The 23289-nt window shown below is 49.6% G+C and overlaps 8 protein-coding genes and 2 non-coding genes across 10 annotated transcripts; 5 read left to right on the forward strand and 5 right to left on the reverse strand.

The window, feature by feature from the left end:
- Window positions 1-405: 405 nt before the first annotated feature.
- On the forward strand, window positions 406-1635 carry Aspvir_003866 (putative mitochondrial oxaloacetate transporter (Oac); the record flags this gene model as incomplete). The annotated part of the gene is made up of 6 exons (XM_043267110.1): window positions 406-422; window positions 493-567; window positions 627-756; window positions 812-1283; window positions 1336-1481; window positions 1543-1635. 6 exons carry the CDS (start codon window positions 406-408, stop codon window positions 1633-1635), a joined length of 933 nt encoding a protein of 310 aa, XP_043123045.1.
- Window positions 1636-2387: 752 nt separating this feature from the next.
- On the forward strand, window positions 2388-2459 carry Aspvir_003867. Its single transcript has one exon. It is a non-coding gene; the product is annotated as a tRNA-Glu (tRNA).
- Window positions 2460-3067: 608 nt separating this feature from the next.
- On the reverse strand, window positions 3068-3139 carry Aspvir_003868. The gene has a single exon. It is a non-coding gene; the product is annotated as a tRNA-Glu (tRNA).
- Window positions 3140-4661: 1522 nt separating this feature from the next.
- Aspvir_003869 (ribonucleotide-diphosphate reductase subunit RNR2) lies at window positions 4662-6112 on the forward strand (the record flags this gene model as incomplete). The annotated part of the gene is made up of 4 exons (XM_043267111.1): window positions 4662-4691; window positions 4771-5016; window positions 5118-5451; window positions 5505-6112. 4 exons carry the CDS (start codon window positions 4662-4664, stop codon window positions 6110-6112), a joined length of 1218 nt encoding a protein of 405 aa, XP_043123046.1.
- Window positions 6113-6782: 670 nt separating this feature from the next.
- On the reverse strand, window positions 6783-7388 carry Aspvir_003870 (SRP9/SRP21 family protein; the record flags this gene model as incomplete). Its single annotated transcript, XM_043267112.1, has 2 exons — window positions 6783-7205; window positions 7317-7388. 2 exons carry the CDS (start codon window positions 7386-7388, stop codon window positions 6783-6785), a joined length of 495 nt encoding a protein of 164 aa, XP_043123047.1.
- Window positions 7389-7917: 529 nt separating this feature from the next.
- Aspvir_003871 (WD40 repeat domain-containing protein) lies at window positions 7918-11174 on the reverse strand (the record flags this gene model as incomplete). The annotated part of the gene is made up of 5 exons (XM_043267113.1): window positions 7918-9489; window positions 9655-10216; window positions 10407-10570; window positions 10659-10825; window positions 10976-11174. The coding sequence occupies 5 exons, from the start codon at window positions 11172-11174 to the stop codon at window positions 7918-7920; spliced, it is 2664 nt and encodes an 887-aa protein (XP_043123048.1).
- A 1160-nt stretch (window positions 11175-12334) lies between these two features.
- On the reverse strand, window positions 12335-13035 carry Aspvir_003872 (2-oxo-4-hydroxy-4-carboxy-5-ureidoimidazoline decarboxylase; the record flags this gene model as incomplete). Its single annotated transcript, XM_043267114.1, has 3 exons — window positions 12335-12388; window positions 12456-12555; window positions 12632-13035. The coding sequence occupies 3 exons, from the start codon at window positions 13033-13035 to the stop codon at window positions 12335-12337; spliced, it is 558 nt and encodes a 185-aa protein (XP_043123049.1).
- A 1550-nt stretch (window positions 13036-14585) lies between these two features.
- Aspvir_003873 (putative GPI-anchored cell surface glycoprotein) lies at window positions 14586-18205 on the forward strand (the record flags this gene model as incomplete). The annotated part of the gene is made up of 4 exons (XM_043267115.1): window positions 14586-14659; window positions 14777-14964; window positions 15041-18100; window positions 18162-18205. 4 exons carry the CDS (start codon window positions 14586-14588, stop codon window positions 18203-18205), a joined length of 3366 nt encoding a protein of 1121 aa, XP_043123050.1.
- A 737-nt stretch (window positions 18206-18942) lies between these two features.
- Window positions 18943-20249, reverse strand: Aspvir_003874 (pseudouridine synthase PUS4; the record flags this gene model as incomplete). The annotated part of the gene is made up of 2 exons (XM_043267116.1): window positions 18943-20120; window positions 20177-20249. 2 exons carry the CDS (start codon window positions 20247-20249, stop codon window positions 18943-18945), a joined length of 1251 nt encoding a protein of 416 aa, XP_043123051.1.
- A 485-nt stretch (window positions 20250-20734) lies between these two features.
- On the forward strand, window positions 20735-22714 carry Aspvir_003875 (uncharacterized protein; the record flags this gene model as incomplete). Its single annotated transcript, XM_043267117.1, has 4 exons — window positions 20735-20939; window positions 21053-21318; window positions 21381-21539; window positions 21599-22714. The coding sequence occupies 4 exons, from the start codon at window positions 20735-20737 to the stop codon at window positions 22712-22714; spliced, it is 1746 nt and encodes a 581-aa protein (XP_043123052.1).
- Between the last annotated feature and the right edge of the window lie 575 nt (window positions 22715-23289).

Consider the following 23289-nt stretch of genomic DNA (forward strand, 5'->3'; position numbering starts at 1 on the left):
GGAGCAACGCGCGCTTGCTTCCGCGCGTTTAACCGACGCTAAGCGGAAGACTAGTTGATCCGCGCCGGCGGCTGAATGATGCCGATCCGATGATCGGAGGCATTTGGCAGTAAAGTGGCCAATCAGCAAAGCGGAATTGATCTCTCCGCCGCGATGCATCTCAGATTCGGTTGCAATGCCGCCATGACTGTGTTGGTCGCTTTATAATCTCAAGGTTCTTCCTCACCAGCAGGTCGCCTAGAAGCAGGTGGGACGCCTTATTTCTGACAAAACCCACCGTGCCATTGTTGCAATTTTCTTTTGATTTCTTGTTTCTAGCCACCGTCTCCGCTCTGCTAACTCCTCCGTCGCTCCATAAGATCTTGGCCGTCGTCCACCGCTTGCAGGGATCGTTTGTCAGTCGTTATGTCGACGACAACAGGGTATGCGTCGACATTTAGTTCATAGTTTTATGGGTATAATTTGTGCTGATGAGAGACAATTGCTTTGAAGGGCATTCATTGCTGGAGGTATTGCAGCATGCGGTGCGGTAACGGTAACTCATAGTTTTGAGACTGTGAAGATTCGGTATGCCTTGTTCTCTTATCTGCTTTGATTGACGGAACTGACTTTCTCTCGATTCCCAGGTTACAGCTACAGGGAGAACTTCAGGCGAAAAGCGAAGCGGTCAAGAAATACAAGGGTGTCTTCCATGGAGTTAAGGTCATTCTGCAAAACGAAGGTCCGCGCGGGCTGTTCCGGGGAATCGGCTCGGCTGTATGTTGTCTTTACACGGTGGTTGAATCTTGGGTGCTGACGGGTGCCGACTTAGTACGTCTACCAAATCTTGCTCAATGGCTGTCGTTTGGGCTTCTATGAGCCGCTCCGCAAGGGTATCACAACTGCTGTCTATAAGGATCCGCAAGTCCAATCCCTCGGTATCAATGTCTTCTCAGGCGCCGCGTCCGGCATCATCGGTGCAGCAGCTGGGTCTCCTTTCTTCCTCGTGAAAACTCGTTTGCAGTCTTATTCTCCCTTCCTTCCCGTCGGCACGCAGCACGAATATCGAAACTCCTTCGATGGTTTACGAAAAATTTATACATCCGAAGGTGTTGGCGGACTTTACCGGGGCGTTGGAGCGGCTATGGTTCGCACTGGTTTCGGCAGCTCCGTCCAGCTTCCCACGTATTTCTTCGCGAAGCGACGCTTGGTGAAGCACCTGGGAATGGAGGATGGTCCAGCCCTTCATCTAGCCAGTAGTACGGTATCTGGCTTCGTGGTCTGCTGTGTCATGCACCCTCCCGGTACGTATAATTGGCCATCGTTCGATTATGGGCCGGCTAATTTTATAAACAGACACGGTTATGTCCAGAATGTACAACCAGACCGGTGATCTTTACAAGGGGGCATTCGATTGCCTCTTCAAGACTATCCGAAAGGAAGGTATACTTGCGATCTACAAGGGCTACTTCGCCCATCTGGCTCGTATCTTGCCTCACACTGTGAGTAACTTCCCGCTTATCGAGGCTACGCTTCACGGCTTGGTGCTGACTCGTTTTGTAGATCTTAACTCTCAGTCTGGCTGAGCAGACCAATAAACTGATGCGCAGATTCGAGGACCGCTTTCTTCCCGATGCGATAAAGGCGCGTGTCTAGCCCAGTTGGTTCTTGCCGCAACGGGGACGCCTTTGAGCGTCGGGGATAGGGTCAGTGATGGTGATAATGGGATTTCTAGAGACTATGGCATTGGTCTTTTGCATTGTCGAGCGGTTGCAGCGGAAATATCGCTCGAATCGTTCGGTATATACATTGGTGGCGTTGACTTCCGGGTCGTCCTGCTGCGATGCGGCTTGGACTTTTTGTACATATCAGTATATAATGCATCGTGTAGATCTCGGTACAGTGGTATAGACTCGGGTTTTTCTCTTCATATCTTGGGAGTCAGTATGGGGCTCTGCCACGGAGGCACTGGCGGTTCGTCGGTGGCTTGCTCTCATTTGGTGTTTCAATGCCTTTGGGGATACACCGAGCCAGTCTCTTAGCTCCCGGGCCTTGGTGGTTTCTGGTTACTGTTTGCTCTGCTAGTTGGTGATAACGTTGTGGGTGTCTCCAATATTGGCTTTTTGTGCAGTTCCCAATCGCTATTGCTTGTGGACACATCCCGTGGCAACGGATATATATATATATATGCGCATATCAGGATTCAACATGAAGTACTAAGAAACCTCTCATCGATTATGGGATCAACCACGTAATTCTACATGATCCCACGCTTGGATAGTCTTAACCCACGATGATCAATCCACTCGGTGGTTAGGGAGGGCAAGGCGATATGGCATGATAATCAGTACGTCGAGTGCGTACAGTTGGCGTATGTAGTCAAAATCTGTAAATATTTCCACAAGTTATCCGATGTGGTGTAATGGCTAACATCGCTGTCTCTCACACAGCAGCTCGGGGTTCGATTCCCCGCATCGGAAATGATTCCCCCCTTTCGAGATATGTTTTTGGGGCCTTTTTTTTTTTTTTTTTTTGGTTGGTAGTTATCTCTCCTACTCCCTGGCAATAAATAACCTGCAGTGCGGGTATCCGAAGAGCTTTCGTCTTTCCGCGGATTTGCGGATTAACACGGGTCCTGGGGGATGCTATCGCGTGGGGCGAGTTCGAGAACCAGTACGAACTAGTTGAGCTGGGAAAGATGGTAGTCATAGACCTGAACAGATGCATGGTCCCTTTCCAAGCCCTCGCAACCGTCTTGCCTAAGTTCGATTGAGCCGTGGAAGACCCTGACTCTGAAATCCCATTGCACCGAATGCATCGAGGAGGCAGACTGCAAAAAGTGTCGCCATCCGCCCACTTACCATAGGGGGGCTGATAGTGATTTGGGAGGCGGTATTCAAGTAGGCCAGTCTGACCAGGTAGATGCTGTTCAATGGGGCCGAATGGACACTACTATATAGTAACAGGGTGATAGCTAACTAGGATACGCACAGACCGAATCACATCTGAGAGTGGCAATTGCTGAGGACATAGAAGTAGTGGCAGCATCGTATTGTAGAAACCAATAAAAGAAAAAAAAAAGTTCTTTTTCCGATGCGGGGAATCGAACCCCGAGCTGCTGTGTGAGAGACAGCGATGTTAGCCATTACACCACATCGGATGGCTTGTTGATGGAGTGCCCGATATGGAATCAGGAGCTAGAGATGCAAGGCGTCCTTCCAGGCATCGCAGCTAACGCTTAAGACATGTCGACATGTAAAAATGGCCGAGTGTTTCTTGTCTGAGGGAACCCAGAACAGACAGCAATCAGGCGGGGCCTATAATGCCGCTGATGGATGGTGGAAAGGCAAGGGCAATTAACCAAGCCTAGAAGGGTACAATGAACCGATTTTTCAGATACATGTCATATTAAGAGTGAAAAGGTCACCAGCTGGCATTAAGACGTGTTTATCTCTTTCATGCTCTTTTGTGAACAGAGGGTAAAGAGTGAATGCGAGACCCACCCAACGGACTAGGTAGCCCGAGCATCAGGTATGAATCAGTATTAGGAGTTGAGAATCCAGGAGGAATTCAAGGGATATGCAGCACAAAGCAGAGGTAAACCGTATATACCCGTAAATCCGTTGTGGAAGCTAAATCTTCGAAAGCTGCCCTTAGTTAATTGGCTTTCCTCTTCCGAAATACCGCGTCGCACCCACCTTAGGCCTGACATGGTCTCATTCTGTCGGATGGTGGAATCGAATGAAGTGCTAAGCCAGCTTACACAATCATTACTCAATCTCAACTCCCAAATACTTAGCGTAGATGGGGCCATGGACGTGAGCAAGAATGCATGGTCGAACTTAAGTCGCGTCCTCGGTAGTGCGATAAGGTAATGAGACACACCCGCATGAGAGCTATGCAGGACAGCAGGAGTCAATGCGGAAACATTCTAGAATGTCAATTTAATCAAGGCATGTGGCGACAGGTACAAGAAGCAGGTTTAAAAATGAATACAGGTGCAGGCCAGTTGAGTGCTGGCTTAAGTCTGGTGGGCTCTCCTTCCAGAGTCTGAAAGTCTGAGTGCAGCTGACGATCACATCAGATCTGATAAGATAAGTAGCTGGACGCGAATGACGCGACACTAAGAACTCACTCAGTAAGGATAATTATGGGAAAGCCTAGTCTCTGAAACCCATGATAGCTAGTAATATGTCTGTAAGGATCCAATATGTGAATCACGTTTAATAAACTTGTAAGTTGACCGACAAGATTGTGGATAATACGGAATAGATACAACATGACTGCCGGAGCTAGGAGCTCGAGACCACCGAAGTGTATGAGCCAAGAAATACCCCTTCGAAAGACTGGAGGCATCCAGGCTTGATGGAGTTTCTACCTTGCGGCCCAGTGTTCGTCCCTGGCAGACGCGACACCAAAACACCAAAATACGTAATAAAGGATTTTCCGCCAGCCACCAGGCCCAAAAAGCGCGCTAAGTCACGTGCGACGTGACTTAGCCCGTCGCGCTAAGGATCACGCTGCCTCATCTGAAGCAAGTATTTCTGCCCGCTCTTCCTCCTTCCCAGCAGCTGTTTCCTCTCCATCCCATCTTCTCAGCCCAGTCTAGAAGCCTTTTCTCGTGTCTGTGTGATCAATTTGTCTTGCGGTTTGCCCTCACATTGCTTCAGACACTCCACGAAATGGCCGCGCAAGTTACTCCTTCCAAGCAGGTACCTGATGTCACTTCCTTTGCCTCCTGCTGCAGACGCGTCACAGCAACAGGATACACTAACATTGCTTTTCCTGTAGGCTGCGTCCTCTCTCGAGAACCTCAAGATGAGCGATTCACCTGTGAAGAAGCTCAACTTCGGGGTTGCGGGCAAGGAAAACGCGCCGTCGTCCACAACCCTCGCCGACGCGCCGGCCGAAAAGATTACGGAAAAGCCTACGGAAGCTTCTAAAGTTGCCCAGAGTATAAAGGAGCTCGAGGCAAATGAGCCGCTGCTTCAAGAGAACCCTCATCGCTTCGTACTCTTTCCAATCAAGTATCATGAGGTGAGTGGCACGTCCACAACGCGTCACGCGTAAAGTGGTTTCATCCGCGCCATGTCCTATGTGTGCATTGTTTGCTAATATGTCCCGCTTCTCCGACGCAGATTTGGCAAATGTACAAGAAAGCCGAAGCTTCCTTCTGGACCGCTGAGGAGATTGATCTCTCCAAAGATCTGCACGACTGGAACAACCGCCTGAATGACGATGAGCGTTACTTTATCTCTCATGTCCTTGCCTTCTTCGCTGCCTCTGACGGAATCGTCAATGAGAACCTGCTGGAGCGCTTCAGCAATGAAGTGCAGGTGCCTGAGGCTCGGTGCTTTTACGGTTTCCAGATCATGATTGAGAATATTCATTCGGAGACATACTCCCTGCTGATTGATACATACATCAAGGAGCCTAAGCAGCGGACATACCTCTTTGATGCCATTGATACCAGTATGGTGTTGTCTCTTTCCTCTTGTTTAGACGAGTCACTAATTTTTCCCCAGTTCCTTGTATTGCCAAGAAGGCCCAATGGGCCATGACATGGATCTCGGATAAGGAATCTACTTTCGCGCAGCGCCTTGTGGCCTTCGCCGCTGTGGAGGGAATCTTCTTCTCTGGATCTTTTGCTTCCATCTTCTGGCTGAAGAAGCGTGGATTGATGCCTGGTCTCACTTTCTCCAACGAGCTCATCTCTCGTGACGAGGGACTGCACACTGACTTTGCCTGCCTTCTGTTCTCTCACTTGAACCATCGCCCCGACAAGAAGGTTGTTGAGGATATCATCGTTGAGGCTGTGGCCATCGAACAGGAGTTCTTGACAGACGCTCTTCCTGTCGCTCTCCTGGGCATGAACTCTAAGCTGATGTGCCAGTACATTGAGTTCGTTGCTGACCGGCTGTTGGTCGCCCTCGGTAACAAGAAGTACTACAACTCTCCCAACCCTTTCGACTTCATGGAAAGTATCTCTCTTGCAGGAAAGACCAACTTCTTTGAGAAGCGTGTTGGTGACTACCAGAAGGCCGGTGTCATGGCCAGCACCAAGAAGGATGCCAGCCAGGACACTGCAAAGGACGCCAATGATGGAGGTCTCAGCTTTGACGAAGACTTCTAAACCAACACTGAACAACTTATACCCAGCTGTGTGCCATGTTCGGGACCCTTGGAGTGTCTCTGGCGCCTGCCATTTGATATGAAGATAATTGTCTCGTTTGCTCACCTTCGTTATTGATTTATGATGTTTCTATTTTTGAGGGCTACGCATGGGCACGGCGTTGGGAACTGGCGGAATTTTTCTTTGTGTCTGTATTATGAGTCTTCCGCTCCGTCATTCAGAAGATGTCCGGCATATAATGAGTGTATGGACGGACGCAATGTATTTAGTTAGAAAGGATAGCACTATACATTCCACTTGGATATTTTGATAGATCTTTTAAATAGTTCTTCGACCGAGTTGGACCCAACCTTCATGGAATATGTAATCTGCTGATCGGAAGTCGTTATGCGAGTCATGAACCCTCTGTCTCCGGTCTTCCTCGAGTGCCGTCATTTTAACCCTGCTGGTGCGCTTCGACGGAGTCTCAGTTCAGACGTACGAAGCCGGAGCAAGCTGCTCTCATCATCACAGCTGCTCCGACGGTCTACATCAGTTCTCAGATCGATCGGTCAGAGGCGAAACAGCGAGCGGCACCACTTCGCAGGCCACAGTAGTCATCATCCGTGCAGTATCTGGTGACGGACACCCTTCATTCCTCGTTCAAATACGCTCGTTCTCTCGCTACTCATCACCTCTTTCCCTTCCCGCCTTTCTTCTTCGATTTCCCACCCTTAGCACTCGTATCCGCCTTGCTCGCATTCGCACTCGCAGCCTCCTCGACCACCGCCGGAGCGTCCGTCATATCCACATCCGCTGTGGCTGAAGCAGTTGTCGTCGGCGCCGGAGCCGAGAGCCCAAGCCCCGCGGCGTTCGCACCGCCCGCCAATTTGCCCAGGCTGGTCACCAGTCGACCGACCTCCGCGGCTTTATTCGTGCGGTACTTCAGGCAGATGCCTGCGGTTGGGTTGTATGTTTTCAGGGTGAGGACTGCGCTGGGGTTGGCGGCAGTTGAGGCTGGGGAGTCGGTGGTCTCGGGGTTTGGTGTCGAGGAGGGCTTTTTTTGTGCTGAAGGTCGTCGTGAGGGGAAGCCGTATTTTGTTGTGATGCGGGTCTGCGCGGTTTGCGTTGGAGAGTTAGTCACGATCTAATGAGGTTTGGCTCATTGATAGGGAATTCTAAGGGGTCTATTGCATGAGGTAAGATGCTCCTGGTCTTGACGTACAGTCTCTGGGTATGCTTCAAGCAGTAGAGCGGATTGTTCCAGGAAGGCCTGGCTTGTGGGTAGGTATGGCATCTTGCCCGGGTTGATTTCTCCTCTTTCTGGGAATTGCGCGCGCAATGGCTAGACTGTTTGTGAGGGATTCCAGATGCAGAAGTATTGACTAATGGCTGACTGCTGGAGATTTCGTTTATGGTGGATGCAATTGAGCTGGAGGTGGAGCGAACTGCGGGCATTTGACAATGTGGAGTCGGAGAACGATTTCATTTCATTTCGCTGTGGTCGAGGCTTGGCAGGGCAGCCAACTGGACAGGAAACCTAAGCGCCAAAACTGGACTTGCACCAAGATTTGACCAACCAAGTGTCATGGACACGTTAATAATGAAATTTTTACACCTCAAGTTCATGCCAAAGGAAACATTCCGCCATCTGTCATCCGTCATGATCATCCATCATCATCTCGTGTACTGTACAAGCTGCTAAATACAACGGCCCCTGCAGATTTGAAGCCAAAATATACAAGTGACACCCAAAATGCAACATACTACTCTAGAGAATAGAAGAACATATGCAGGAAATGCACGTAGATAAGCTCCAGCTGTGCTTAGCTGATAGGTCGATGACAGCGCACACAGATCAATTTTTGCTTGCCGGTTCGCGACTTGGTTGCTCGAAAGTTCGTCCCTTGGCAGCTATCACACCTGAGCACATCTCCCTCGTCCCCCTCTTCGTTGGAGGAGCCATAATCGCTGCTCAAAGCGCTGGCAATACTGAATTTGCGTCCAGGAACAGATAACCTGTTCGAATCCCGTGGCTGCGATGGCGTTTTGTTCAGCGCATCATGGGCGATCTTGTTCCAGAATGCGTAGCTCTGTTGGCCCTGTAGCCACAAAGGGTTGTCCTTGTCCTTTCCCTTGGCGACTATTGTCCTCGCGGTCGGGGCCATTCCGACGTCCTCCGCGTTCCGCTTCGAGGCTTCTACACTGGACCGTCGACTGTCAAAGGATGACTTGTACGCAGATGGCGGTGGAGACACAGTGAGCGACAGAGAATCGGCCGGTGCTCCGCCTGAAAATTGACGCACTGGATTTGAGTAACGTGAAACATCGGGTATAGGCTTGTGGGGAGACGGACTCCGAGTCCTCGTCCCATGGCGGGAGCCTTCCCGCTTCGCTACGTCGTGCCCTATAACCGAGTTGCGCCAAGAGATGATGCGCTCTGAAGGTGTCTTGTGAGATGACTCCTTCCCGATCGAAGACGCAATGCTATGGCGAGCTGAATTGGATCGACGCAACAGTCTTCTGGAAAAGGTGGAATGGGTGTCCCAATTCTCGTAGCGGCGCTTTTGGAACGCGCAGTCTTGCCGCAGAACTCTGATCTTGCCCGAATAATCGGCGACGATGATGATATTGCCTCCAGGGTGTGTTGAACGGGAGAGATATGATGGGGATTCCTGCGCCAGCTTGCTGACGTCGGAGATGCGATTTTGGCGAGCATTTTCCTTCTCTGCGGCGCTCACCAAGGTCACCGGAGGTGGATTGCAGATGTCGTACACTGGGTCGTCTGAAAAGCCCAAGACCTGCTTTGTCTTCGAGGGAGCCATTACAGCTGCGGTGACAATAGCGGACCGTGTCTCAAAAACTTCAACAGCACGCTTATCGAAGTCTTTCTCCACGGCACCTGTAGGCCAAACATATGCCCGGCGATCTTCACTCCCGCAAATGATATGTTTGCCATCGTCACTAAAGGAGGCACGGATCTGACTGCATGTGTTCTCGTTGCCGCGATACTTCGCCTCCAGTGTCCTATCCCTAAAGTTGTACTGTCGTATCCGCGAATCATTACTTGTGATCAGAAGCTTGACCTCACCATTGGGGTCGCCAGGAGGTAACGTAATGGTATCAATGCCTGTTATCTTACTGCCTTTGGCGTTGCGGCCTCGCGCGGATCGGACATGTATCTGCCCAACCGGCTTCAACCCATCCGTGTCGTATATGTTGCACATACCATTGAGACAACCGGCAATTGAGTGCCTACCATCAGGGGTGAAAGCGACCGATGTGATCATATCCGGGACCGCGGCGACGAATGCCACGCTTTTGTCCGGGATGCTCCAGAGACGGAGTTTAGTGTCGAGAGACCCTGCAAGAAAAAACCGATCGTCACGGGGGTGGAACTGGATAGAAGTTACAAAATCACTGTGCTGAAAGCAGCATAGACACTCCGACCTTGTCACATGCCACAAGCGGACAGTCTTGTCCATTGAGGAAGACAATAGAAAGTTATTCTGATCAACCGCGTCAGACTCACATTATAAGCCTCTTCGATGTAAGACTCGTACCTTACTCCAACTCAGGTCCAGCACGCTTCCACTGTGACCTTCGTACACTTGGATCGGCTTGGTCCTAAAGACAGGCGCCTTCAGCCGGGGAGGCTCGTCCCCGTCTAGAGCTTCTTCGCCTTCACCGAGTCCTTCTTCTTTACGATCTTCCGGAGAAGCAATGACGGCCCAAACGCGCACTCTTCTGTCTTGACCTGCCGCTGCTAGATACTTGCCGTCCTTCGAGAATGACAACGCCCATATTGCTTTTCCGGTATTGCCGCCGCTTAGCGTGCCTGTCGTCGATCCCGTTGCATCCTTTACCGAGTGGTTCGAAGGTGCCTCTGTGTCAGTCAATTCCTGCGCGAGAAACACCCTACTGAACGTTTTGTCTTTCTTGTAGTATGCCTTCACCCTGATGTACTTTGGCGGAGGAGGGAACTTGGGAAAGAAGCCTATCGGTTGTGCCGCGGCGTTGGCATCCATGCGGAAGGTGTCCGGTTGCGAGACATCGTCCCCTGCTTCAGACGGATTCTCTTTCTTTTTGCCCCCGATTATCCGACTAAGGAACGATACTCCTTTCCTGTGAATCGCAAATATGCCGCGTTATTATCAAGTAATTGTTCGGAAAGCAGTGACGAGCTTCGTTGTTGGAGAGTAAGAGGATGGAGTTAGGGGTGCATCTGACATCTGACAGGGGATCATATGTTGGAGGACGAATGAAAGACAATGACTTGTTGAAAACCGAACTGAACGAGACATGTGCCACGTACTTTTTCTCTTTGGGAGGCTTCTGGCGCAACACAGCATCCCCCGGGATCGAGCCCTGCTCAGCTGGAGAGTAGTCATTCGTTCCGCCAGCTTCCGCTTCATATGACGCTCTTCCAAGGAGTTTCAGAGGAATTGATCGTTCGGTGTTGGTGCGCTTAATGATGTGCTAAATTCGGCAGTAGCGCATCAGTCCTCAATGCATTTTCTTCCAATATGACATTGTATTGTAAGGTGAGTAATGCGAAGAAACTCACTTGCGACAGCGGATCGATCGCGCTCGAATCTGCGCTGGGCCCATAGAGCGTTGGGGAGGAAATGGAATTTCTGCCATAGGTATTACTCTGAATCGACGACCGGGCATTCTTCTTCGTATCTTGCTGATTTGCGCTTGAGCCTGATGCATTATCGGAGGCGACAGAACCTATCAAGTCCGCGAGAAAAGCAAATAACCATCAGCGGGTGACACATTACAGAATCATTGGTGATTGATTCGTGGGAGCCGGAACGAACGGGGCTGATTTGTTTGGAATGACAAGTCCTTAAAAAAGGAAGACGATAAGATTGCACATACCGACAGGGAAAGACTGTGAAGTCTTTAAAAGTCCCGGTGTGGCGACAGTGGGACTATCATTCTTATTGCTGTTATCATTATTGTGATGGCCTTCCTTGCGACTGCTCGCGGTGGTGATGATTGCGGGCAACGCGGGGGCTGTCGAAGCCCGCGACACCTGGACCCTTTGATCGTCCGTCTCCTGCGAACCCTCCGCCATAGTGAGCTTGACGCTTGTAATTGTGCATGTGGATTTTAGATAGAGACCGGTACGATGTGTGGGAGAATTTCTGTCGGTGTGAAGCTGGGTGGAGAGGACTTGGAAGGGGCCATAGAAGAGGATGACAGGGCTCTAGGAAACTCGGAGCAGGGTCATGTTAACTAGGTAGCTAACAAGGATGACAATAATTGATAAGAATAGTATAGTTAGATAGATTAGTTAAGTGGCCATGATAGATTATTATTACCATCCTTCTTTTGTGTTTAGTGTGGTTGAATGAAATGAAAGTGGACGGCAATATCCGGATGAGGGCTTACAGCAGAATGGATGACATCAAAGCGGGACATCAATAGTAGTGCTTTTTCCCTCTTAACTTCTTCGGTTGGAGCATACTTTTCATTCTAATAATGATGGGATCCATGGTCATGGTAGAGCTTACACACAAGGCCACTGAGCGAATGAAGGACCTCGGGGTTTGGAAGGTCTGGAACAAGTGGACCATTTACCATTGATTTCTGTCATGAGGAACCATATTATGATCTAAACATGGTGATAGGAACGCTGCGGCAGAGGCATCAGGGTCTACGGAGTATCTAATATAATAGCCTAAGACGAGTCATTGGCGGCAACTAAGGATAACCTGTCCAACGATACACCAATAGGAGTCTCATTTAAACAAACCTGGATAGTAATGGATGTGCACGGCAACCACCAATGTCTTGGACTCTTGACCATCCCTATAGATGGAGTCCTTTGCACCCAGTTCATGAGCTCTCTTTGACAGAGATAAACATATATGTCTCTAGAAAGATAAATATCTAGGTAGATAATGGTCAGTCTTCACAGTACACAGAGCAGTGGGCCTGTTCTTGATGTCCCCACATCTAGCATTGCCACAATTATCACACTATCCAAGACCCCAGATAACAGTGAATATTAAACTCATTTGAAGCGTTTCTGGAAGCAGCCTCAGAGACAGGGCGTTATTGGCTATTGCAAAATAGATCAACCCATCGTGTAGGTTGTCAGACATCCATCGCTCTGTGAAGACAACATCATCAAGCAGTGCATCAGGTTTTAAGAAGGACTGAATTAATCATGCCTGTGTTCTCATGTTCTCATTCAGATCTATTGATTCAAAAATAATATAGCAGGTCAATTCATGAAGACTCTTCCAGTTTTTTAGCTCGATCTTTGGCTATATCGCACATTGCCTGTCAATGAATGCCAGGATTAGCAGGCTGTTCGTCACCAACGATGTTGTCAATCAAAGGCACGCACCTGGATGGTTTCTTGTCTTTCACGCGCGATATCGCCTCTTTCAATCCTCTGGTGCATTTCCTCCATGATGACATCTCTGCTTCTTCCATTGACAAACGTTCTAGATCAAGTGATCGGAAGGCATACGGTCAGCATACAGAAGACATCGAATGCTGATACTTCGACAAAGCACATACACAAATCTCAGTCCTGGAAATCTCTCCTCATATTCGACATTGAGTAGCCTCAATTTCTCCGCTTGTTCTTCTGCCCCTGTATTCAAATTGGCCTGCTCTCTCTTACTGAGCTCGCTCATATGTTCTGTATCTGCAGCTTTAGGCCGTCCAAGGCGAGGATGCGACCCCAAGATTCCCGCGAGGATTTTATCGTCGGTGGGGGAATTCTTGGGGGAAAGTGCAGCCATTCGGCCGCCTACTGCATCGATGAGACTGTTATACGACGAGAAAGTTTGGTTGGATAGGACCGGAGCCATCAGCGTGTGGAGTTCTGGAGATGGCTCAAAGAGGGTATCGAGAGCTCTGAATTGCTCATCCTGTGGTAGAGACGGTAGTGATGAGATTGGAGGAAGACTGGAAGACATGATGATTGAAGTTGTAGCTTTCAGCACCTTCGCCGGCACCTATGCGAGTAATATACCGGATCGTGATATGAATCGCGAAGGAAGTTGGAGGGTCGCCTGGTGATAAATACCAGGACCAATATGGATTCCACCCCGCATCGGGAGTCTCCGAGTGGTTGTTGCTGCTGACAGAGGCGGAGAGCTCCAGGGCGGATCGACTCCATCATGGAGGTGGGTGGTTGAAAATATCGGTCATTTAGAGAGATATTTATGGAATGGAAATGAAGAATTATTGAAGAAGGATTGATTCAGATTGACGTCGATTGGAATGCTGGATTGACGTTTTTATCTACTCCATCTGTGAGAAGCTTATCTGGAAGTAAGGTTATTCCTCCCTGTCGCCCACGATGAGAATCTCAGAACCAAGAGAGTTGACATTTCTGGCGCCAACTGTCCTGATTATAACAAACTTTAGGGCCCTTCCATGCATGTAATGGACGATCTGTGCTTGCATAAAAATGTGGAGATATAACTGTCACTTCTTCTGCCTATCCACACTTTGTATAGCTCTAAAAACAATGACACCATTCTTTCTTCAACTAATGAAGAACAGTTTGTGTTGCATTGCCAGGTTACTAAAAGACTAACATATAGAATGCAAAGTATCTATATCCTAAGCATTGAAGTACTTCAAGCAGCAATACTCTGATGATAGATATACTTGGGATACAGGTCTCTGGAGGGGAGACTAAGGATAACAAGGGTATGGCAACTGCACAGACCATACCTAGTCAACAATATCTCAGTTGGTGCATTAACACTACTAAGAAATATCTATAGCCTGTACCTTGGCTAACAATAATATATAGATCACAGTTCCTCCAAACAATAGAGGTAACCACCAACACTAAAAGTTTGTCTGCAGTTGACTGAATTGCTTTGTCCATAAAGCCATCACTTGTTCTGATTTCCCAGTCACAATGAGAATATCTCCTGCTGTGAATCTTATGGAATTCTCTGATACTTTGATTCTTGGAATCTTCTATCAATAGTTCATACCTCGCCCTGATTTCACCGATTGCACTTGGACTCGACCAAGTACCTGCCCAAACATCTGCTAATTACCCTGCCTCGGGCCTAATTGCAATCGGGCCAAGGAAACGTGGGGATATTTCGACCCGTCCCTATCTCTGAAAGTGGAGGCAGCTAGTCCTCCACTAGGAGTGCCCCTGAACTCCTGAGAGGTTCGTGAGGTAGATACATCTCCGTCAACGGCGTCAAGTCCCTCTTTCATCCTGTCAATCCCTCAATAGCGACGGACTTTCGACTCTTTAGGTGGCAGTGCCTGATCTGGGCAGGGCCTCGATCTGGACGCGTGTCGTCTTTTCCGCACATTCGTTTTAAGGCTTCACCAACTGTTCGCCAAAGTCGACTGCAGTCCTCCTTCCTTTCGATCTCTATCTACACTCATTGAACAACCCATCCTTTCAGGAGTTAACGATTCGTCTTCCTCGTCTATCTCTCCATTGTGACATTTGAACCGGATATCCGCTCCCAATGCGGTTCCCGTCATGTCTCTTAATGGGCTAGATAATCCCGCTGTCATCGAAGCCTACCAGAGCGCTCTGGCCGAAGCGGGAGGATGGTTAGTTCACCTTCGTCAATGAATTTTGATCGGTCGCAATTGCGTCGCGTGGCTGTGAATGATAATAGTTAGCGCGTTATCTATGCGAGCTGACACTCATTGCCCATTGGTATTTAGGTTTCTTCTCCGTTACTTATCAAGGGACGAGGTAACTCTGCTTGACCGAGGAACAGGCGGGGTGCCAGATGTGCGGAGTGCGATCGACAGCTATGAAGAAATCTCTCCTCTCTACGGTTTCTTACAATATCGGCGGAGGAAGGTAGTGCTGAGCTACCTGCCAGAGGGCCTCTCGAGGCTTATACAAGGTACTTCCACCCTGGTTCGATTGTCGTGCTCTTTTCCCGCCAACCTATAATCTCGCTGACGCGGTCTTGTGTGTAGCCCGATCCACAGTGCAGTTTCAGTCAATCTTGGACAAGCTCTCACCCCACGATACTGTATTCTCCTTCGCAAAGTCAGCAGATCTTACTGAGAGTGCACTGTCTTCTGCGTGCCTGTTACATGCTGCTTCAGGTTCTATCACCTCCTCTTCAAGCTCCCTCCGCCGTCGCAGGCTGATGGAAATTGCTGAAGATGCAGAGGAAAACAATACGACCAAGGACCAGACGCAGGCCCCATCTCCACATGCGGACAATCGACAAAGGTCAACCAGCCATGTATCCGAAGCCACCATAGTGCCCCTATCAGTCACGTCGAACGCTCGAGAAAACCCCAGTGGCGACGAATCGCCCCTCGTCGCAAAGAGCCCACAAGATTCACAAGCCAGTGATCAAGTCTCTCTCTCCTGGGATAGTAGATCCGAACGCCCCGCTTCACGAAGAAGACTTGAGGATGACATATCCTACGCACCATCCGAATCGCGGAGGTCTACACAGTCGGTCAGGCCGTCGTTCAGGGACCTGGAGCGTGCGAGTACGTACAACCCGAAAGTCAAGCGTGGCCCTCGACCTTCGGTAGACGGGAGCGGGCGTCCTCGCACGGCAGGTAACCTGTCTCGAAACGCCGAGCAGCGGCCGGTAGCCTCTTTACCGGCTGGTGTTAGGACATCTTCGTTACGGAAAGGCAACCCGAGCCCATCTCGTCCCCGTTCTCAAGGAAGCCCAATGGCATCCGTGTCCAGCCGAACAGCTCCCCCTGTCCCGCCCTTGTTGGTCCCGCCATTGTCAATGCCGATTTCACGGCCTCAGCTTTCACCTGGTGCTAAATCACTGAGTGCTCTGTCTTCGTTTGGCACCTCAAACGAAAAGGAACGGCTGATGAAAGCTCTTCAGTTGCGAAAAACGCAAATGGAAAAGCGGGCGGCGGATAGTAAAAAGGATCGTAAGGGGAAAGATGAGAGATTGACAGATGTTGACGAGAATAAGGAGAACATTGATCAGGCTGATGACAAGTCGAAGCATGAGCAAGAAACTGCAGCGGTGACCGAACATAGCAAAGAGCCTTGTCCTAAGATGCAGCTTTCCATTTTGCCCGGATCAATCGCACTTCCTGAGGAAAAGCTTGCCCCTGACGAAAAGCTTGCTATGTCCGACTCCGCAAAACCCGATTCCGCCGTGGGTATGGAGGTCGCCAACTTCGATGACGAACAGCTTCCCAATCAGTCGCTTCTGAGAACAGGCAACGCTCTTACAGCCAATCCAGAAGAATCATCGGAGACAGACCAGTTACAGGCGACTCAAGTGGCTCCGAAAATTGAAGCGGACGCTGCCCACAGAGACTTGACCGTGTCCATTGACAACGACACTAAAAGTGGCCCCGGCTTGCCTAGCGCCGACATCCACGTCCCACCCCAAGACATGGAAAAAGCTGCAACAGAGAAAATCCAAGAAATTGTTCCCTCTCCTTCGCATCTGGAAAATTATCCTGTTACTGGCCTGGACGAGGCTTTAACAGTGACTGACCCGGCCGATTTAACCCTGCCCCAATCCATTCCTATTCCCGACTCGCCAACTTCCAATTCACAGTCGAGCTCCACTCCTGAAGCGACGGTAATAGCACCTTATCCCGGGGAGCCGCAGAATGACTTGATCCCTGAAACCTCGAATGCGGATTCGAAGAACGTGAATACTCGTAAAGACAAGCGCAAACCTCAGCTCGAGCCTATTCAGGTGCCCACTCCAGACTATTCTGATGACGAAAATCTCCTTTCGGATGATTCCTTCATGGAAGAACTGAAAAGCGCCACTGTCGAGGAAGCGAAGCCTGTTTCGGTCGGAAAGTCGCCGTTGTCGCCTGTCTATCCAAATAACAATGACCAGATAAGCTCTCATGCTTGGAAGAATTCGCGGGCGGTTTCGAACCCGAGCGCCCTGGGACACCGATTTTACAATATGCAGTCACTCTCAGGGGACAGATCAGTGTCTGGTCCTTCCGGAGACATGGATAGCGCAGCAGGTCCTGTGCTTGTGGCCAAGAAGATCAATGTATCTTCAGGAATCTCAAAGCGCATCAAAGCTCTGGAGAAGTTTTCCAACGGCCGTGAAACGTCATCGAACTCAGGGTTGAATCTAGCTCCACCTACTGCATCCTCTTTCGAAGCTCTTCGAAAGCGAGCCTCCGTGTCGCTAAGTGGGGGCAATTCAGACGTAGGCTCAATTTCCCGGCGTGGCTCTTATTCTCCGGAAGCTTTCTCCCGAGCCCCTAGTGTCAAATGTCGCGACTCACAATCTAGTACGAATGCTGCATGCACTACGAGTTCAATCTCGGTGACTGCTCGGATAGTGCGCGACGCAACCAATACCCCTAGCGATTCAAAACCAGACCTGCCAGACTCGGGCGTACTCAATCTCCAAGCTAGTCTTTTGACCGTTGAACGTGGGTCTCTGGAACCGACGATTACCAAATCAGAAGAACACAGTATGTCTTCGTCTTCTGGTCACCAGTCTCGAGCCGCTTCGGTGTCACGATCTGAGAGCAGACTGTCCATCTCCTCTGTCTCGAAAAAGGATGAGGCCTTTTTGTCGAAGTCGACCAGCGATTTATCTTCGTCCCCTGAGGAGAAGAGGACATCTCGCGCTTCTCGACTCCTACGCCGCATGTCATCGATAACGTCAAATTCAAAGAAGAGCGTCATTGGGGCATTCAGTCCTTCCGTCAAGGAAGAAGAAAGCGAACCGGCTGCTGCTGAGAAGCCGAAGGCTAGCGTGAGCACCGCGGCAATCGACGTCGGCGAGGTCAATGTTCAGTTCCCTGACACCCTCCTCTGGAAGCGCCGGTTCATTCGGATCGATGACAAAGGATATCTGATTTTAGCCCCTGGAAATGTCGATTCAAGCAGCCGCAATATGATCAAGCGGTACCATCTGACTGAGTTCAGAACACCGTGTATACCGGATGAAGATCGTCAAGAACTGCCCAACAGCATTTTGCTTGACTTCTTGAACGGCAGCACCCTCCAGTGCGCCTGTGAATCCCGACAAGGACAAGCCTCTGTGCTCCAAAGTAAGTCGTCAATAATGCACTTGCAACCTTCTTCAGCCTACAGAGAGCTAACATACGACAGCACTCATTGACGCTCACAGTGCTCATCAGCAGTCACTGCCCTGATATTCTCATTTACCGCATAGACTACCTTCGGATCATTTGTTCTGTCTTTCTGAAATCGTACCTGTTGGCCTCATTTTTCTCTTTTAAATTTCCTTTCAGTGTCCTTTTGCCAAATTGCCTTTTTTTTTCAGCGGTATACCCCACCAAAAGCGGTTCTCCTTTGTTCAACTACCGACTGTGTCTGACTATCTGACTTGCAACCGTTCCCTATCTCTTTGCGACTTTTACCCAGCAGAATTTCTTGAACCTGATGAGATGCATGATCTGATGAAATAGATCCATTGCATGGAAGTATCTCCTGCTTGATGCGGAGGTTGATCCTCTTGATTAGTAAATGTGCTTTATCCATTGGCTTAGTTAGACCTTGCAATCTTACATCTCACATTCTTGGGTTGAAGCAGCCCGCCACCATACTGGCTTTTTTTACATGGATTACTCTCATTGTCGAATGACCTGCAAGATCCCCTTTCTGAGGAATTGGGGAAGACAAGCCCCGCCGTGACTGAGACAGAAGCCAGGTCGCAGCAAGTACCGATACCATGAGATGGCTGTGCAGGTTTACCGAAGATATCCAGAATTCCTGGAATTTATAAATAGGCGGAAATCAAAGAAAAGCTCATCAAGTAGAATAATCATATTAAAAACATCGGTCAACGCTGTCTATTGTACACAGGTATTTTGAAATATTATAAAAGACTTTTAGATAGTGTCCGAGTTCTATGTCTGAATGTGCGGACTTATTCTGTGTTCGCTTCGGCTCTATTCTTCTCCCATTCCTCTAGGAATCGTTTGACTTTCGGACCCCAAACATCCTCACCGGCTTCGAGATCTTTATACTCGAGGACCTTGTCAGACTCCAGCTCGAAATCCGCTTGGCGCGTTCGGATGAGTGAGCTCATAAGACCACAGCTACCGAGGGCCTTGCCCAGATCATGCGCCAAAGAGCGGACGTAGAAGCCAGACGAGACGGTCATGGTGATTTTCACAGCAGGAGGTTGAGAGGAGGGTTCATTTGCTGGCGTGGTAGCTAGTCGCGAGGAACCACTTGAGGGCTCAGCCAGCGCCGGCGCTGAGTCGCCATTGGCGGTGATCTTCTGTTTCTTCGCCGCCGTTGGAGCAAGCTCGGCATCGGTGGCAGATGGAGCATCCACCTCGTCTTTCGTGGGCTCCTCAGCAGGCGGCGGTGTCTTACGTTTTGTAGCTGTTGATGTCTCCTGTTCTCCGCTATCCTCTGCCGGGACCTCGGTCTCAGCAGATGAAGCTACAGGCAGGGTATCATCTTTTGCCAGAAGTCTTTCCGCAACTTCCTTCTCCTCTCCGGCAGCCTCTTCCTTGGGCCACTCGTACTCGTGGGTGCCGGGCTCGTACCACTCGAGAATGCGCAGATCGCTCACTTCCACGGGGCGTGACTGGATCTCGATCGGAGGCTCCTTGCCCTCCCGCGCATACTCGTAAAGCTTCTTCCCCTGGACCTTCAGCGCCGAAAAGATAGGCGGACGCTGCATGATCTTCCCTCTGAACTGCTCGAGCGCCTTCTCAACCGCCTCCCGAGTGATATGCTCGTACGGGGCCCGTCGGACGATCTTCCCCAGCTTGTCGTAGGTGTCCGTCTCCGCTCCAAAAAGCACAACCGTTTCATAGGTCTTTGTGCACCCTAGGAAGTCGTTGAGGTTTTTCGTACCCTTGCCCACACCCGTGACTAGCACGCCGGTCGCCAATGGGTCGAGAGTACCTCCATGTCCGATCTTGACGTCCAGGCGCCTCGAGCGGCGCCTGTTGCGCTGATAGCTGCTCTCTCTGTTCCGTCGCGCGCGCTCCTCGTCGAGCCAGGGTTTGAAGAGCTTGGAGGGGTTGAAATGGTGCTGAAGGGTTCGGATGACATCGGCCGATGTGACACCTTGAGGCTTGTGGACGGCTGTTGGACATTAGCGCTATTTCTTATCATGCTCCGGTGCGCATGAGAACACATACCGAAGACGCCTTCGTAGATTTTTTCTCCAGACATGGTGGTACGAAATAATCTGAAGCCGCGACAGAATCCCATCAGTCGCGGGGAGGTGGATTAAATATGGTTATGGGAAGACAGATGGCAGGTAAATAAGCTGATCAATAAATATCCAAAAGTAAGAAATCGATAACGACCAATTTACGCAATGGAGCTAGCTGGCAGTTTAGCAATGCATTTCTCAAATAACACTTTACTACAAAAAAAGAGAACATTATTGCCGGGTACGATAGAGAAGATATCTCAGCAAAACGGTACGGTACAATTATTTCGTGCATACCAGAGAATTACAAGGTTACCTGGCCCCGAGTTTCGTAAACGACGGGTAATTACCAGTCTGTCGGGGGGTGGATAGGTGTGCCAGACAAAGGAAGGTGGTGCCTCGATGTGACTCCATCGAACTCCATTCTGACCATCCTCACTCGATTTATTTCTTGATCCTTCAATCTTTGCGTTCGGCTTCTAAAGAAGCTTTCGTCAATTCCGTTTCATATCAGTCAAGACACCATGCTGCTCCCCGAGACATGACATCGCGAGAAGATAGTGTCCTGGCCGCCAGAGACCCATCTCTTACGGACGAGAACGACTGGGAGGAGTTCAGTCTGTCTGAAGTCAGGGTCCTGGTGCCAGGCAAGTCCCGATATGCAAATCTTCTCACAGCATCTCCCAGCAACCCTGTTCAGGTAACGGGCTGTTTGGACGAGGTGGAAGAGGAGCAAGAGTCTCTAGGTATGTATTACTGGAGTTACAACCTTAATTGTTACACGTAGTACCTCTCACAAGTACCGCGATTTTCGTCTTCTTTAAACAGAAGCTGACCTGAATCTTGTCTATTCGGATAGTCCTCGATCCTGATTACATTACAAAACGGATTGTGATCGATAATGTGACCCATTATGCCTACGGCCAACATAGTGACGGTGAGGTTGGGGTCTGGATTGCTGGCCGTGCTGGCTGGTTTTCTATATCGCCAGCGAGGGGTTACCGACCAATGTTCAATGATGTGGTCGAGGCCATTGATTTGTTATATTTTTTGGCGGACAGACACCAACCGAAGGGACGAAGACGGAAGAATTGGAATCCAAGCGTTGAGTACCTGTGTGAGGAGGTGAGTGCAGATTACACGGTTTGATGGACCTTAGGTGTCAGTCGCTTACACGATGCTTTTAGTATGTCAACCACACACATGGTATTTGCGAGGACGCTGATGATTCCGCCGAAGTCTTTTACAAACATCACAACTTCCTACTCTCTCGGATGCTGAAGGGTGAAGAGGAAGTAGAATGGACCAAATCGCAGCTATTCGAGCATTTGTGCGAGAAGTTTCCTGTGAGCAGGTTCCTCGGTACCTTTCATCATGATTGCCTTTGCTGATGATCACAAAATAGGAGGATTATGAAGAAATTAAATCTTCGCACGAGTCAAAACAAGATGGGGAAGCTATGGACGAGGACAAGGACGAGGATATTGATGAGGTCTCGGAAGAGTCAAAGCATGCGCCTGATCCAAATGTGATTTCAAAGACGCAGGCAGACGCAATTTACCAGGTGATCCTTGAGTTAAAAGAGGCAGGACACTTGGCGAAGCGTCAGCTCAATCTTGATTTGCTTGCCTCCACCCTTGTGAACCGGTTCGAGATAGATAGTCCCGAGTATGCACAAGACCTTATCTCATCGAGGGCCAACATCATCCTGGAGCTGATGGACGAAGCTAAGACCCCGAATTTTGACTGGTCACGGAAGGTTATCTACCGTGAGCTGAAGGCCGCGTCAAAGAGGAATGAACTTCAGCAGATTGCACTTACTCCGTTGCGTCCTCGGACTTCTGAAGAAGGAGAGTCCTCTGATGAAGAGAGTGAACACGAAGAAAATCGCAGACCACGAAGACGACTAGTTCGCAAATCCGTGCTTCGCCCGAAGTCGAGCGCATTCTCCACTAAGCAAATTGGCAAGCGTACGCGAAGCACTGCGATCGACCCAGAAGATATGTCAGATGGGGATCAGGAAGGGATGGATGAATTCGAGACCCCCAGTAAAGTCCGCGGTCATGATCTGGTACGGGACCCGCTATCAACCAGAGCAAAACGAAGAACTCGCTCGATCCTGTCAGACACGGCCTCCACGCCTCAACACAAAACACCTCTGCAGGAAACCCTCCAAAGCCGAAATACTTCCGTTTCCACCGCAGATCAGGTCCAGGACTCAGCTGGCTTAGACATTCCTCATGCCGACGATGTGCCATCTGATACATGGACTTGCCAGGTACGAGGATGTGGAAAGGTGATCAACAAGAGCAACACGAAGAGAGGCAAAGAATTAATTCAAGATCATTCCTTGGCGCATGCAGACGACACGAAGGCCAAACTTGACCTTGTTTTTGCGGAACAAAGGTTGAATATTAATATACGCGTTGATAATCTTCTCGAACGGATTCGGGAGATGGGGAACCTTGACGCTGGGCTTTCGCTCATAGAAAACGGAGCCAACAGTCAAACGGAGTCATGAGAGAACTGCTGCATACCGCCAACTAGAAAATCCGTTGTGAAATGCTTAAAACATGCTGGTTTCAGACTCCAGACTGCAGTTGGCATTAACAGACAGCAATGAGAGCTCGAGCAGTACGCAACTGTTCGATTATGTCCTGGGTGAGTATCATTTACTTACATGTCGTTGGTCGGGTGCTGACTGGACATGGTAGGTCGATCACCCCATCGATGAATAGGCCCACGAGTCTGCATACGAAAGGACTGAATACAGGTCCATTCTATAATGACGGACACGACGCATGCACGATTAATACATCACCGAAGATATGGCAGAGTCTGACATGGAGGCAACCACGCATTTCGGGTGTCGGAAGATGAGCGCGGCGTTGTGGATTAATTGATGATGATACCAAAGAATATTTTCGATAGACATGAGCTCTTCGAATGATACCAAGTGGAAATAATTAGTATCCATGGGGAAGCAGGGTATATATCCCATACAAAACCACATTATGAAGCGCAGCGAGAAGATTATTTCCTTTTGAAGGGCATGTCTGAGATTGATCAATATACATACATGGAGGACTTGACATT

Source organism: Aspergillus viridinutans (genome assembly GCF_018404265.1).
Source record: "Aspergillus viridinutans IFM 47045 DNA, scaffold_2, whole genome shotgun sequence".
In the NCBI taxonomy this organism is placed as follows: Eukaryota; Fungi; Ascomycota; class Eurotiomycetes; order Eurotiales; family Aspergillaceae; genus Aspergillus; species Aspergillus viridinutans.